This window comes from Electrophorus electricus, chromosome 10 (genome assembly GCF_013358815.1).
Source record: "Electrophorus electricus isolate fEleEle1 chromosome 10, fEleEle1.pri, whole genome shotgun sequence".
Classification (NCBI taxonomy): Eukaryota; Metazoa; Chordata; class Actinopteri; order Gymnotiformes; family Gymnotidae; genus Electrophorus; species Electrophorus electricus.
In genome coordinates this window covers 2,505,001-2,520,371 of record NC_049544.1, presented here as the reverse complement: position 1 = coordinate 2,520,371, position 15,371 = coordinate 2,505,001, and the positions used below count along the sequence as shown (strand labels likewise).

Below are 15,371 nucleotides of genomic sequence, written 5' to 3'. Positions count from 1 at the left end.
GAGTTAAATGTTTCAGCATTTCAGTATTTGAATATGAAGTCAGATGTTATCAGGCTCTGGATGCACTTCAGGTGAGGGAATTAAAGCACCTGTTATTTCACTTGTCTTAAAAAGTAAACAGAAAACCCACTCTGCTCTTTAATACTCCAATCATTCACTTAGAAGAGGTGCCTCAAAAAGCAACATGTCACTCTTAGATAACCAGGGTGGGCAGACAACTGAGTATGGATTCAGGTGGGAAAACAAGGAAAATATGTGGTTGTATTTACAGCCACATATTTTCCTTGTTTTACCACCTGATTTATCCATCCCTGTATTTATCTGGATTTCTATTTTGAATCAGCAGTAATGTGAGTGCATCTGCACATACTAACACCATTCATGTTCACAATAGAGTTCACTTTGCAGTTTAAATGTGCCTGTGTTACTCCTCTGTTGGATCTCTGAGGTAAAAAGCAGGCTTATTAAAGGAAAAATGACCAAGTAGAAAGTACAGAAATACAGTAAGCAATTAAAAATTAAATGTGATTTGACAGTAGTGAGTCATATGCCCCGATTTACCCTTTTTCTGCATTAGATCAACAGTCAGCACTGTTAACAAATGCTATCAAAGATGGCCAAGCAATTATTTGACATTTTTTGAATAGTTTTCACACTACAGTGGTTTCTGAATGTTTTTTTTTACAAACCAAAAATTTACAATGACTCAGCTGAAACACAAAAGGGTCAGTTAAGAGAACTGATGTGAGATGTGTTATACTTTCAGTACTCAGCATTCAGTGAATTCGACACTGTTTATTTGTTTTTTTTTCTTTTTTTCTTTTTTTTCTTTTGTGTACTGTAACACTTTGGCCCTTAACTAGTTCTGAAAGTATCATAGCATACTGTGCGCAAGAAATGCCTCACTGTTTTTGCATTTTCTGGGTGTATGTGTGGGTGTTGGTTTGTTTGTGTGGGATTCATTTCAGCTTGTCAAGTCCAGGCAGGCTATTTGTGTGTTCTGAATCATGTGATCGCTACTCTTGAAACCACAATAGCCCTGTCTCCAAAAACAGCACAAACCAGAATACCCCTGTCATTGATCATATCATATGCCCAAATTATAGCATAAAAGTACCATGGAGCAGAGGTTTGGAATTCAGAATCATTTTTAAAGATTTAACTTTATATCTGGCTATATTTAAATTTTAGGCTTATGGTCAATAATGAGTTTTTATTGTCCAAACTCTGATGGAAAAATAAAGAATTAATATAACAAGATTAACACCTGGTTCTAGCAGCACCGGACAAAGCCAGACCACCTGGACAGGATCTTTCATTTTACAGGTAGACATGGTTGACTTCCTGTTTCCAGTGACTCTGTGGGTGCTGGATGTGATGAAAAGGTGCAGCTTTAGCCCTAGATCTGAAAGGTATCTGGATCAGAGGACTTCTGGGTTAATATAACTCAGGGTGGTTGTGTTTCTGAGGGCTGAGGGTATTTTTTGGGTAGCTCTGTCTTCTTAGGCTGAGCTGTTTCTCCTACACAGATCACAGTACTGCAGATCTTGGCAGATCTCTCTGTCACATCTGAGCAAGTACGAGGGGAGCTGATTAAAGTAAAAAGAGCGATGAGATACAGTGTAAATAAAGTAAATGTGATAAGACCTAAATTTAAATTTGTACATAGACAATTTATTACAACATCCTGTGCATAAGAAAGGCCCATTTTGTTGTATTCAGAATGTCTGTAGTTGTGATTATTATTTTTTAAAATAAAAGTCCAGGTAGTCAGGTTATTTATTCTTCTCAGGATCATGTGGACACTGCCCATTGACAGGTCGTGAAAGCTCATTGATAATATTTGCAAGCCCCAACTCTGTTTTTTCATGTGTGTTTTTCTTTAAATACAATTATTATAAATAATTAAAAAGGTTAAATGAATGAATATTAATTTACAGGGTAATAGATTTATATAATTTACAGATTTTACAACAGTCCCCCTTTTTGTACCTTTTTTCCTCATAAACACTCTCTCCCAGTCCTTTGTTAGAGGCTATGCCCTATACAGTTTGAATCCTCTCCTAGTCTAAAACACTTAGCACTATTAATGATATAGACAACACCTGCAGTCACAACAGGATATTAGCAGGAGGTTAGAACCACAGCTGGAAGCAAGAAGCCCAACATGTGGTACAGCAGACCAGAAACCTATAGAGGGGTACTGGTGGAACCACATGGTTTTAGCTTCCAGCTGTGAAACTCTTACTTGCAGCTACATCCAGTGAGGTGCAGAAGCACCAATCAGAACAAGACGGACCAACAAGCTGAGCCGGACAGCCATGACATAATGTGAGAGTTCATCAGGATGGCATGCACCACCAGAGCAGTCCAGACCGATGCAGGTGTAACGGTGTAAAGTAGTGCATTGATATACAATATGGCGTTTTATGAAATTCCTGCTAAATGGGTTTGGCACCACCTACTGGTCATCCCATGCATCGTCAGTTTTGACGACTCTTCTATGTAGTAGACAACAGCTCCTCTCCTGTTCTGGTATTCTTGTTTTTTGGCACCTGTATGTCACATTTGACTTTGGCAGCTGTTCCACTTTGTGTCTCTGTCCTGCTTCGTTGCTTCTGTGAGAGTTATCAGACATAACTACAATATTTATTAAGATAAACAACTTGATATAGCTTCCAATGCTTCTTGGATTCAGTCAGACAGAACATACTACAAAATTGAACAGCACCGTGACCTGGATAATCCCCAAATGATGGGTATGGGTATGCTTTTCTGGTTTAGGTCCTCGTTAGATTAGTGTAACACAGTCTTAAAAACATTAAGAGTGGTTTGTGCTGGCGTAGTTTCACTGCATCCATAATGCTGATCTTGACTTGAACTGCCTTTTTTTAAATTTTTTTTTTATAAGGCTGATACCTCTGCACATCCTCTATGAGTGTGAGAGGTCAGTTATTTTGCTTTTGTAACCACAATGCTTGTTATGCACAATTAACCTTTCAGGTGTAAACATAAACTCAGATTATTCGAAGACCTGACAACTGCATGTCTCTTCTTGAGTGGTCTCTCTCTCAGCTTGTCTTTGCAGCACTCCAGCTGGTTGACTGACTGAAGCATGACAAAGGGAGTCCTGATCGTGTCCCTCACAGTCCTGGATGACTTGTCATTAAATAGCAACAAACAAGAAAGTCTCAAGTCTTGACACTCAAGTTCCGAGTCAAGTCACAAGTTAACTGAGGGAAGGCCCCAGTCAGCTCATGTAATTTTAATATTTAACAGCAAGAAGGTGGTTTAATTATATTAAATACTTTAACATTTTGCTTTTATTAAAGCTTAAAAAAAATAAAACTACATAAAAGATTAAATGCTTCAAACAACAAAGTGGAGTAAATATTGATCTTAACACTATTTACTTATGAAAGGTTATAAAGGTCTGTTTCAAAGGATATCAGCGTATTCCTTTAACTGAATTAATCTCATCTCTCTGTTGTAATTTGGTCTCATAGATATACTTAACATATCCTTTCTGTCACGTTCAGTCCCTTCCATGTTCCGTGTTTTCCCTGTCATTTGTAGTTCCGTTCCATAGTTTCGTTTTGTCCTCACAGATTTTGGTCTTGGTGATGATTGGTGGCTTAAACTCCCAAATATTAAAGAATTTACCTTCTAATCACCATTCATATTTGCAAAGTATTACTTTCTGATCAGCAATTCAGTTCTAAATAATTCACAAATACAGTAACAAATCTGTAACATTTTAGCAAATTTCATCTAACAAAATAAGGAGAAAACCAAAAACAATTCCAGTTCCGCTCAGCGTGATGGAACATGGTCACACCATAGGAAAAAGACATTTTAGAATACATTTTTAAAGATATGTATACATCAGACCATGACCTAAAATTAGATATAAACACTTTTCTTAATAAAAGTAGCCAAGCAGAAATTAAATGAAGAACAAACACACTAGAACAAGCATCACCAGATCAGCTGCACAATGCCTTGTATCGCATGCCTTAACAATAAAGCCCCAGGACCATATGGCTTTCCTCCCAAGTTCAACAAACGTTTGGCTTAAACTAGCACTACTCCACATCTGATTAACTGAAGAAATCAAACAAAATAGAAGTTTACCTATAGATATGAAGACTGCAAGATCTTCCTTCACCTTAAACCCAACAGAGACCCCACACTACCGACCAGTGTTGCTCATTAATACGGACACAAAAATGATAAGTCTCTAGCTACTGGGATAGAAACAGTAATACTATACCTAATACGTCCCGATCAAAGGTCTGCTAACTAAAAGGCGTCTAACTCATCCACTAACATGCACAGACTGCAAAATAATACTCTATGCATACCACCACAAATTACAAGCAGCAGCTGTTAGTGTCGATGCCGGGAAAAAATGCTGACAAAGTAAATGAGCAATTTCTAGTTTACCACATTAAAAAAAATCAGATGTTATACACCTCCCCTATTTTTGTAGTCAACACTAAGGGGTTCACTTCACAGAGGTACTAGAAAAGGATGCCCACTCTCATCCATCTATTTTCCATTTTCTTCAAATCACTAGTTTCAGCAATGTCATATAAATATAAAATATAAATAGAAAAGGTATACAGACACCAACATCACAGCATAAAATAAGTTTATACACAGGTCCTAACCTATGGCAAACTACAAAATGCCAGAACAGTATGAATAGCTGAGATGTGTGAGGCACTCATTCCTTCAGCCTGCTGCTCAGAGGCCTCATTATGTCCAGCAGATGGCGACATAACTTTACTCCAACAAAGGCATAGAGGACTGGGTGCAGACGGCAGTGCAGATAGCCAAGGGTGGTCGTGGCTCTAAGGGCAATATCTAGAGCAGTGGTGGTCTCGCACGTGATGTTAACAGTGTTATTGCTGATTTGATTGGTGTGTAAGGTGTCTACCAGCAGGCTAATGTTGTAGGCTTATAGAATTCACCTTAGAAGTCACCTTATCCTTCTCAGAACCCATGATCATGTAGAACATTTTATATCAAATATTTTGAAGTCACACTAATATTTTAGTGTTATCAAAAGCAAAATTTTAATCATCGAAGAATATAATGGCATTTTAGATCCTCATGTTGTCCTCGTGTCATCATGTTCTTCATATGTCCAGCTTATTTGTTCAGTTCTATATATACTGATATAAATTTAGTTGCTTCACTTAAATTCAGGAAACACAAAAAAGGGCCTGAGCCATGGTTCAGCAGTGATACTAATGCTTTCAGACAGGAATATAGGAAGGCAGAACAGAAATAGAGAAAAATATAAGCTTCAGGTTTTCAGAAAACACCTGTCTACAAAATTGATCATATACAAGATAAAATATTTCCATTTTGGCCTATGATCCCTCTATTTTACCTACATGTGTTGTTTTTCTAAATGTGTTTGGGACTCTCATTGTCTTACCTGACTGACCTGATAATGCATATGAGGCCTACCACTTGTTCCATGGAAGAGCTTTTCACATTGTTTCTTAAAGATGTCTGTCAGGCTGAGTATCTAGCAGTCACACTAACGGAATAGTTCCTTCTTGTTTATTGTTTTTCAGCTTCTTTTAAAAAAGCCTGGTCTAGATCTATCTGTCCTTTACAAGTTTAGAATAATATCTAAATTACCTTTCCTGTCAGGTTTTAGAGAAGGTTGTCCTTTCTCAATTTTCTTCAGTTTTAAATTTACATAAAATTCAAGACACATTTCAATCAGGTTTTAGAGCACACCACAGTACTGAGTCTGCTCTATTTAAGGTTTTCAGTGACTTACATTTAGTCATTGACACTGGAAAGAGTGCTATTTTCATTATTTTGGAGCTTAGTGCAGCCTTCGACTCTGTTTTAGTCTATTTTGCTAGATTGTTTGAAGTGTGGTTTGGCATCTAGGGAACTGCACTGAAGTGGTTTCCCGCTTTTGTGGAAAATACAACTTTATTGTCAAGATGGGTCATTTTTGCTCCACAGCACCTGTTACCTGTGGGGAAACTCAGGGTTCCATTTTGGTTCCTATTTTGCTTTCTTTATACATCCTTCCCCTTGACTCCATTTTTCAGATGTACAAAATCAGTGTTATGCAGATAACACAAAGCTCTACCTTCCACATAAACCAGGTGATAATGACTCTGCATTTTATTTTTGATTGTTTGAAAGACAATCAAACAAATTCTTCCCACAGGCCATTCGGGCTGATAAACTGATAAACTGTGGGGACCACTACCACCATGTAGCATAACTGTATATATATATAGATATTCTATTACCACCATGTAACATAAAAACTGTAAATATGCCATTTTACAAAATGGATCTGTACATTCTGTACATTCTGTACATATATATACACACAACCATATACATTGTACATTGTGTATATAATCATAATATACATATATTGTACATACATTGTTAATATATTTTTGTACATATATAGAATATATATTTCTCTATGCACCCGTTTTCTTTTTACTCAGTTTGGACAGAGCACTCTCAACCATTTCACTGCGAGTTATACTGTGTATGACTATGTATGTGACAAATAAACCAAACTTGAAACTTGAAACTTGAAAGGATATAAATCTGCTGGATGTCAACGAATTTCCTTAAATTAAAGCAAGACAAAAGAGACATTATCATGTTTGGAAATCCTGAACTGGTCAGAGTCATAGATAGTGACCATTAGCATCTAATGTATATAACTATGTAAAACATATTGGTGCTATTTTTGATTTTGCTCTTATGTTTGAGAAGCAAATAAATGCTGTGAGCAGCACCTTCTTTCAATGTAGGTATTAAGTATTCTGTCTTAAGTTTGCCCATCACAGGATGGAGAGAGAGAGCTGGAGAGAGAGAGAGAAATGTAAGCAAAGAGGCCATGAGATACAAATACTATTTTGGTTGAAATAATTAAATTCTCCATGAATTAACCCATTTTTGTTATTGATGGGTTTCCATACATGTTTGAAAAAAAAAATGCCTGGAGGTTTATATACTATTGCAGATGCAAATACTGGTGAATCTGTTTTTAAACAGTGCAGGCAATAATAATGTGGAATAATGTGGAGCTTTTAGAATTTGAGTTGTTGTGCATCAGTAAAGCTAACCTTTAGAGGCTCTTTTTATGACTAGGTCTACACAGACTGCTGCACACTGATTGGTTTAATTACACTACACTTACAGTTGTGGTACCTCATAGCAGACAAATAGGATAATCATTTACTCAAATGATCTTCAACCCTTTTCTTAAGCACATATACCTCCTAAAGAAAGCAAAACAACACTGGGTAGATATTAATACTACAATACCTTTTTTTTTTTTCTTACCATAGTGTTTCATAACTTTCAGTAAACAATGAAACAGTAATAATTATGGATTATGGATGAACTTAAATCTGCTCTACAGCAATTAGATGGATACACTGTACTGGCAGGGAGGATTGGGCATTTCAGTTCTGTGTTGTTTTTATGATTTTTATATAGTCTGAATTCCTATTTACCTTTCCTTTTGCTGCCACAATTGAGAATTAAGAACCAGAGCTGCGTCTTTTCAGTTCTGTGATGAGGTCTTTTGGATTTTTACACAGTTTGCTGTCCTATTTACTGTCCTTACAAGCTGTCACCATTGAGAAAACCCAGTCTCTAATCTCAGTGACTGGTGCTATGACACCAATACTTTGTAAATGTTCTAGCTATGCATTGACTCTATTTTGCATTGCATCAGGGAAGCAGTGGGCTGGCCAGGTCACATGCTGTATACTGGGATCAACCGTCCTAGAGTATATGACTCAGAGTTCTCAGAGCTTGTTGCTGAATGGGTCTTTATATGTAATAAAAATCTGTTTTAGCCCCCTAGGAGAATTTGCAAAAAAAAAAAAAAAAATCTGTTAACACTTGCCCTAAATTCTGTATTGTTTAATGCAAAAGTCGATTTTAGTTTGCTTTTTAAGTAACATTACATAATTGTTTGTTCATCAATCATCAGGGTTCCTCTGTCAATCTCATTTTGGACAACTGTACCCAACATTACCGAACCAAAGTTTTTTCAGAGGAATAAGGTGTAATCCATCTTCACTAAAGTATCATGACAAATCCTTCATCTTTTTTGTTAGCTGTATAGTTGCCATAGTTTATCCAATCAGTAACTTCGACATCTCCATAAAAAGCTACATCTTTGCATGGTGTGGGTTTGAATGCCACTTCATGCATAGACTGTTTGAGAGTCTTACTAGATGGATTTCTGTGACTCTGTGGTTTAGACTTGCAACAGGTTTAGTTTACAACATTGTATGAACGCTGGACACTTATTCTTTCTAGCCACATGACTATGCCAAAAATTGTTGCAGTTTGAGATGGTCTGAGTGAGTGTTCGGGGTTTTGACTGGGGCTTCTGTTTGAAACAGGCCCTACCACTGTGGCCCTAAACACTCATCAAATAACCAGGTGACTCCTGAATCACTAATAAAGGCTGACATGGCATACACAAGGTACAGGACATCATACAGTCAGTCATTTGACTCCAGTGTGCTGAACTGGTGCCAGTAACTTAGAGTTGACTGTAAAATGTATCACAGCCAAGTAATAATATAACAGTTAAACATGCAGGAGCCTGGACAAAAATATATTTATCAGGGGTTTAGGCTTCTCAAAGTTTTCATTCTGAACAGGCTTCTAAATATATGCTGATTTTGAGAGAACGAAAATGAGAGTGACTTCTCAAGTACATGCCTTTCATTCAAGGCTCAAAAGCACATTCATTTGTATGCCCTCAGAAAACACACAGTGGTTTCAAGAAGGAATTGAAAAGGGCAAAGTAAAAGTGAAAGAAGAAGAGAAACCTGACAAACGTGGCATCATTTATCTGGGGCTGTAATATTTTGTCTTGTTCTTTTCTGTTGGGCTGTGACTCCAAATCACTTCATAAATTGTCCATCATTTCAATAGTTAGATGTTTGTTTTGCTGTTGTCAGTCACACCAACATGACAGCACTGTAGGATTTAGAAAAATAGGAGTATAATTCTAATTTGCCAAATTGTATTTTTGGTGTATAACGAGTATACAATTAAAGAAAATAGTCCATCTATTGGCATGCACAATTTGTCCTCACTATCTAACACTCGCCGTTTTCTATATGTTTCCTTTTGTGGAGCGCTGCAAGATGACAAGTGATATATTTAAGGTAGGTGCTCTAGGTTGCTAATTGGGTTCAAGGAAATATTTGTTGTACATGTATTTTTCCATACTGCTTTTTATCCAGACACCTGCCATCAGTCAGTTTAAGCACACTGAATGTTTTTTTACATTTCCCGGTCAGTTTCTACTGTGGCATCTTCCTGCTGGCCTGCATCAGTCTGGGCCGTTACCTGTCTGTTGTCCACGCTGTGCAGATGTACTCTCGTAGGAAGCCTCGGTTGATCCAGCTCAGCTACACTGCTGTGTGGTTCTTCTCTCCTCTGCACTCTATCCCTGATTGGCAGTACCTACAGGCTGCCGGAGACAGAAGGCAAGAATATCAGGCAGCAGGCCTAGGCTTCCTCCTCTGTTGCTTCAACTCTCTGATCCATATATGTTTTTTAAGGATATTTCAGGGCTGGGTCCTAACCTGTTGAGAAGTGGTGGTTGTGCACGGGACAGTGGGGATATTTTCATGTCGGACTCTAAACAGGTCTACAACTCTAGTAAGTGACTCTAAACAGGCTGAATAAACACACAAAATAGATGAAGTACAGGCAAAAGAGCTATCACAATGAAAACTGAATTGTGACTTTAATATTTCACCACAAAAAATAAATAAAGTTCTATCTATATACCTACCCAGTGTCATAGTTTTCATTTCAACTTTGGGGGGGGACACTACTCACACCACCCAATCTAACACCTAATCACATTATATGATGCTCTGAGCAGGAATTATAGGGGGGAGACATATTAGTTCCCTCTGAACTCTGAAGGGGACACCCCCTCTATTATATATCTTTGTACCTACCTAACTATCTGTATCGCTAAACTTTCTTACTTTTTTTTCTTGCAATTTAAAAGTAAATGCTATTAAATGTCAAAATAATCCCCATACTCTGCTTTAACCCTTTGAACCCTTACATGTTGGCAGAGTAAAGATGCAGACAACTAGCAGAAAACCTAACACAGACTAACAAATGTGAGCAGGATGACCCGAGTGCTAATAATAGCAGAGACGTGATGAAGTGCAAGAACCTTTTTTTTTTAAAAATCCTTTTATAAGGAATGCAAATATGTCTAGTGAAAAGATTAAAATGAACAAACCCATACATAAACAAATTTCACATGTGGGACAGTGGAAGAAAATGTATTGACAATAATGCTGAATTCTCTGCAAACAGTTGCAACCTTTCCCCACATCATTCCCCCCACAACTGAGCTGCTGAGCCTAGTATGACTTTTAGATAGCTGTAAAACAATAAATCAGCAAGACACCTGGACAAGTTTTAAGATTTTACTAGAACACTATCCACTGCAAGGAAATGTTCGTACATGTCATGGTTTTCCCCCATCTTTGTCACACCTGCACCTTGTGGTTTATTTTTGTTTCAGTTTAATCTCTGTCACAAGTCAAATGTGTTTGATTATTAGTTCCTCCTGCCAGAGGTTTATCCCTGTTACACCCTTGTTTTAATTGGCTTTTCAAAATCCTGTTTAGTGCTGTGTCTAGCCTCCATTATCCATGTTTCCTACCTAGCTTTCATAATTTTGATAATGAATTTATGTACTTTGTTATTTACTTGTTATCTAACATGTGCCTACTTCCTAATGAAGGTTTCACGCAACAAGGATGTAGTATGAGAGCATCAGGCTGGCCAGTTGCTGTTTCATAGTGGTGACAGTTCAACTGCTTTCACACAGCTATTACAGTTTCTCTAGCCCCAGTGTTGCCAAACCAGTTAAAATAATCCACCTCGCATCATGAGAACAAACTCTAATCATCAGTCTGTGCAATCCACAAAATTAATTACTCTACTGGACTTCTTTTTCAATGGTAGCCCTAGTATGTATGGATGAACCAATATCGAATTTCTTGTGCTGATACAATAACTGCATAATTAGCACCTTGTTGTTGTAGTCAGTACTGATATTAATAACCGGTACTTTTAGCTTTATACATTTTAAAGCACATTCAAACTATAATCATTACATGAAGCGCGGTGAATGTAACACATGCTAAACTCGAAATATGAATCATCATTTAATTTTAAGTAACAGGTAACTCAGATATCACAATTATTGTAAACATACATTGCTGTTAACACAAAGCAGAACAAAAATAGTTTTATTTCATTTTATTTTGTAGCATCTGAAGCGTTAAGGGCCATTTTTACCTTGAAACAGTGCAAGTAAAACAAAGCCTATGACTGGAATGCCCCCAGAAGAAACATAACTGCAAATCTACAGTCACAAACATCAGATGCTTTTCTTAATGAGTAAACAGTAGAATTAAAAACAACATTAAATCTGATGAGAAAATTATTCCAAACACAGATTTAACTTCATTGAACCATCATTGATTATCATTTTTCTTATAACTGTAGTGATGAGCAAATAAGAAATAAAGGTTTAATCTATTGACTTTTTGAAAAAATTTCTGTTTAAATTTTGTCTGAAATTTCGATATAGAACCAATAACAAATTCAACATTTTCCTTATTGAGAGGTGGAGAGGGGGACTGGGTGGGGATGCTATGATTTGCAGGGTGGTAGCTGCATGCTTTGAGTAAGCAGCTGATGTCTTTGGTAGTGAATGCGTCACTCTTACTGGGCCCCATCTCTTTTCAGGCATGAAGCTTCATGTGCCAGTGTGAAAGCACCTGGATCTGCTTCACTGATCCAACCAGCCCTTAATATGCATCTTCTATTTAATAAGACTACTGCTGGGGGGGATGTGTTGCTGAGATATATATATATATATATATATATATATATGAATGTAGTCTTGGATGTAATTCATCTTTATAACTACTTGTCTGTCATTAAATTGAAATCAACACAATACGTAGAAATGTACAACACCCAAAAATGGAGTGGAAACCACAATCACATAGCAAAAACTCATTCCTACTAGATTTAGCATCAATTCATTTATATCAAGGTGAGTTACCAATAGTGTTGTCAGGAGTCCTCTGGTTGCTTGCAATTCTGGCCACGAGAGGTCATCATCTCTGGAGTACTGACTGTCGACATAGTTATACTCAACATGCTCATCTGCTCCCTTTTATCCCAGTCCAACACAGTATATATTTCCCTCTGTTAATCTCAGTTGTGGTGCAGTGTTTCCTGTTCCTAGTGTCCTCAGCATAATAAGTTGATTTAGTATATTGCTCTTTAAAAAAAAAAAAATTCCTTATCTGTTCTTTGAATTTTGTGATTTTTGCCTAACCCTCTTACCTGCATATCTTTTTTTTTTTCATTGACCTTTTTTCTACTGTGAGCTTGCCTTTATCTTGCACATGGATCCTCATAAGCTGTCTGAGTGTTATGTCACAGGTGTGCACTGATAGAACTGCTGTGTGCATTAAGACTAGAGTACTGGGTTCTGTTTACATCAAAAATAAACTGCACTATTATGCCATATCCCTCTTCAAAATGTAAAAAAAAATTGCTTCTTGTAAGTGTAGCAAGTGGTCCTATTAATGTGACAGCACTGGCATTATTAAAATTAAAGCCAGCAGAGGGTTAATTTTCCTTTGGATCCTGAGTCAGTTGAACACAAGTAGGCCAATGTTGATGTCACAGCATTTGCATTTTGCTGAACTGCAAAATAAATGCAGTGCTGTAGGTGTTCATTACTGGAGCAGATGACACTGCATGACAGATGTTAACAAATAAGGTAGCTATTGTTTTTTAGGATGGTAAGCATTGTTTGCTCAACTGTTAATACTATGAAAAAGTGGGACCTTACTTAACCAGGGTTTTAGTGTCACACCAGTGATTTTCTACCATTACTTCACAGTGGTGCCTAACAATTTTCTTTGACATTCTAGGTTTAAATTCTCAAGCTATGATCATTCCCCATGTGCATGCTCATAAAACAGTGATGCTTGTGGCAAACAGCCAATTATTATTTCACAGCTATCACATATGAAGCATAACAAGCTTCTTAACTATCAGCGGAGGCACAAGAAATCATAGACTACTACTTAATTGTGGATAATATCAGCTAACACAGATATAATGGCAAATTAACTCACTGTCATAATACAAAGGATAATACAAAGGATTACAAAAGGTTAGAATATTTGTCCAAAGCACAAAGCACATAATGAACATCATTTACAATCACTTTCTAAAACCTGTATAATGTACTGGCTTTAACTGAAAATTCATGTGTATGTCACGGAATGCTCGCCTCCCCCAAGTCACATGGTTTGGCCCACCACGTGCAGTGGGAGGGCTGTTTTGTCTTTAACCACACCTGCACACACCTGCACCTTGTTCGTCTAAATGTATATGAACCCATGTCAAAGTGTGCAGGGTTTTGGTTATTGTTGGCATAACATGTGAATGTAATGTGTCAATGTTAGATGTATTCTTGTGTATCGTGTTTGTTTAATGTTAACCGTTTCATGTTCCTTGTTTGTGATAAGTGTGAGTGCCATTGTGTCGTTTATGTAAATAAATATATGTTCCAGTCGCTGGAGTCTGTGCGTCCTGCCCCTCACCCTGCGGCACTCGGGCCACCTCGCGTTACAGTGTAGGCTATGCTGTTTTTTTCAGCAGGGTAATATTATTTTCCCCATCTGTTTGGACTAATATCCATTAGTCTATTAATAGTCTATTAATTTATATAGTCTATTAATAGTCTATTAATTTAAAGATGAAAAGCAGCCATTTAGATTTAGTGCAATGAGACTAGATACATTGTCATTTAAATTTTAAATCAGGCCAGTCTCTCAACAATGTGAAAAATTATATTATTTTTTGTCATATATTTAAAATAGTTGACAGGTTTTTGAAGTATTCATTTTTGATTTTTGGACTGGTTTATTTTTTGGGATTTCAGCACAGTAGAGAACATTAATTACTTTGCCTTACCTTTAAACCAGGATGCTCATTATATCTGTTTTAAAACTACTTAAATTAAGCAACAGTCATTAAATGAGTTTTTATTATGAATGCAAATTCTGACAGAAATGTAAGCACAATTTAGATATAAATGTTATAAAATATCTTTACATATATATATATATATATATATATATATATATATATATATATATATATATATATATATATATATATATAATATGTTATTGAGGAAAGAAACAATGTAAGAGACATATTTACATAGAGCCCAGACTATCCAGTGCTGAGTCTAAATTCACATTATGGTAAACCTACTAAACACAGTTGAAATGCTTCACTTCTTTCCTAACACTAGGATGAAATGCCCTAATGCAACACCTTAAGCATCTTAAATAAACTCCTCAATGCATGGATACTTACGAACAATGGTCTTGAACAGTGCAGTCATCCCTCGTTGAAGACATGTAACCTTGAGGCATTTCTGCAACTAATTGAGCTACATTATGCAAAATTGTTTCCAGTACATTTTGTTAGGAGGTCTAGATTTACATCAGACTGGCAGAAGAGAAAACACTGTTCTGTTCTGTTCCCTTAGAAAGCTGAGGTTTGTGAGGTGTCCACAGACTCGGCCCATGCTGAACTCTTGCGGGAGACAGTGTCCACTCTGCCCTTCAGCCTGCTGCTCAGGGGCCTCATCATGTCCAGCAGATGGCGACGAAAATTTACTCCAACAAAGGCATAGAGGACTGGGTTCAGACAGCAGTGCAGATAGCCAAGGGTGGTCGTGGCTGTAAGGGCAATATCTAGAGCAGTGGTGGTCTCGCACGAGCTGTTATTAACAGTGTTATTGCTCATTTGATTGGTGTGAAAGGTGTCTACCAGCAGGGTAATGTTGTAAGGGGTCCAACAGATGAAGAATGCAAGAACCAGGGCCAGGATGACACGTATGGCCCTCTGCTTCTGCACACCCTGAGAGCCTCGCTGTAGCTGCACCAGGATGCAACAGTAGCAGTAGAGCAGAACCACGGCTGGAAGTAAGAAGCCCAACACATGGTAGAGTATACGAAAGGCTAGACCCCATCTTGAAGAAGGGTACCAAATGACACACTCTGTTTTACCTCGCCTTTCGTCTCTGGCAGCTTGTAGGTACTTCCAATCAGGCATAGAGAGCAGCAGAGAGAAGAACCAGACAGCAATGCAGCTGAGCTGGATCAGCCGAGGCTTCCTACGAGAGTACATCTGCACAGCGTGGACAACAGACAGGTAACGGTCCAGACTGATGCAGGCCAGCA

General features: G+C 37.4%; 1 protein-coding gene across 2 annotated transcripts in view; it reads right to left on the bottom strand.

Moving 5' to 3' along the window:
• Positions 1 to 14,312: 14,312 nt before the first annotated feature.
• The window catches only part of cxcr3.1 (chemokine (C-X-C motif) receptor 3, tandem duplicate 1), a 2,628-nt gene continuing 1,569 nt past the window's right edge, over positions 14,313 to 15,371 (bottom strand). The window contains exons 3-4 of one of the 2 annotated variants that reach the window (XM_027026917.2): positions 15,198 to 15,371; positions 14,313 to 15,107 (exon numbers count right to left, since the gene is read on the bottom strand). The exon at positions 15,198 to 15,371 is cut by the window's right edge and continues 25 nt beyond it. In XM_027026917.2, the coding sequence (XP_026882718.2) occupies positions 14,671 to 15,107; positions 15,198 to 15,371 (611 nt within the window). In that variant the 3' untranslated portion in view covers positions 14,313 to 14,670. The other variant, XM_027026916.2, reaches the window with a different exon arrangement.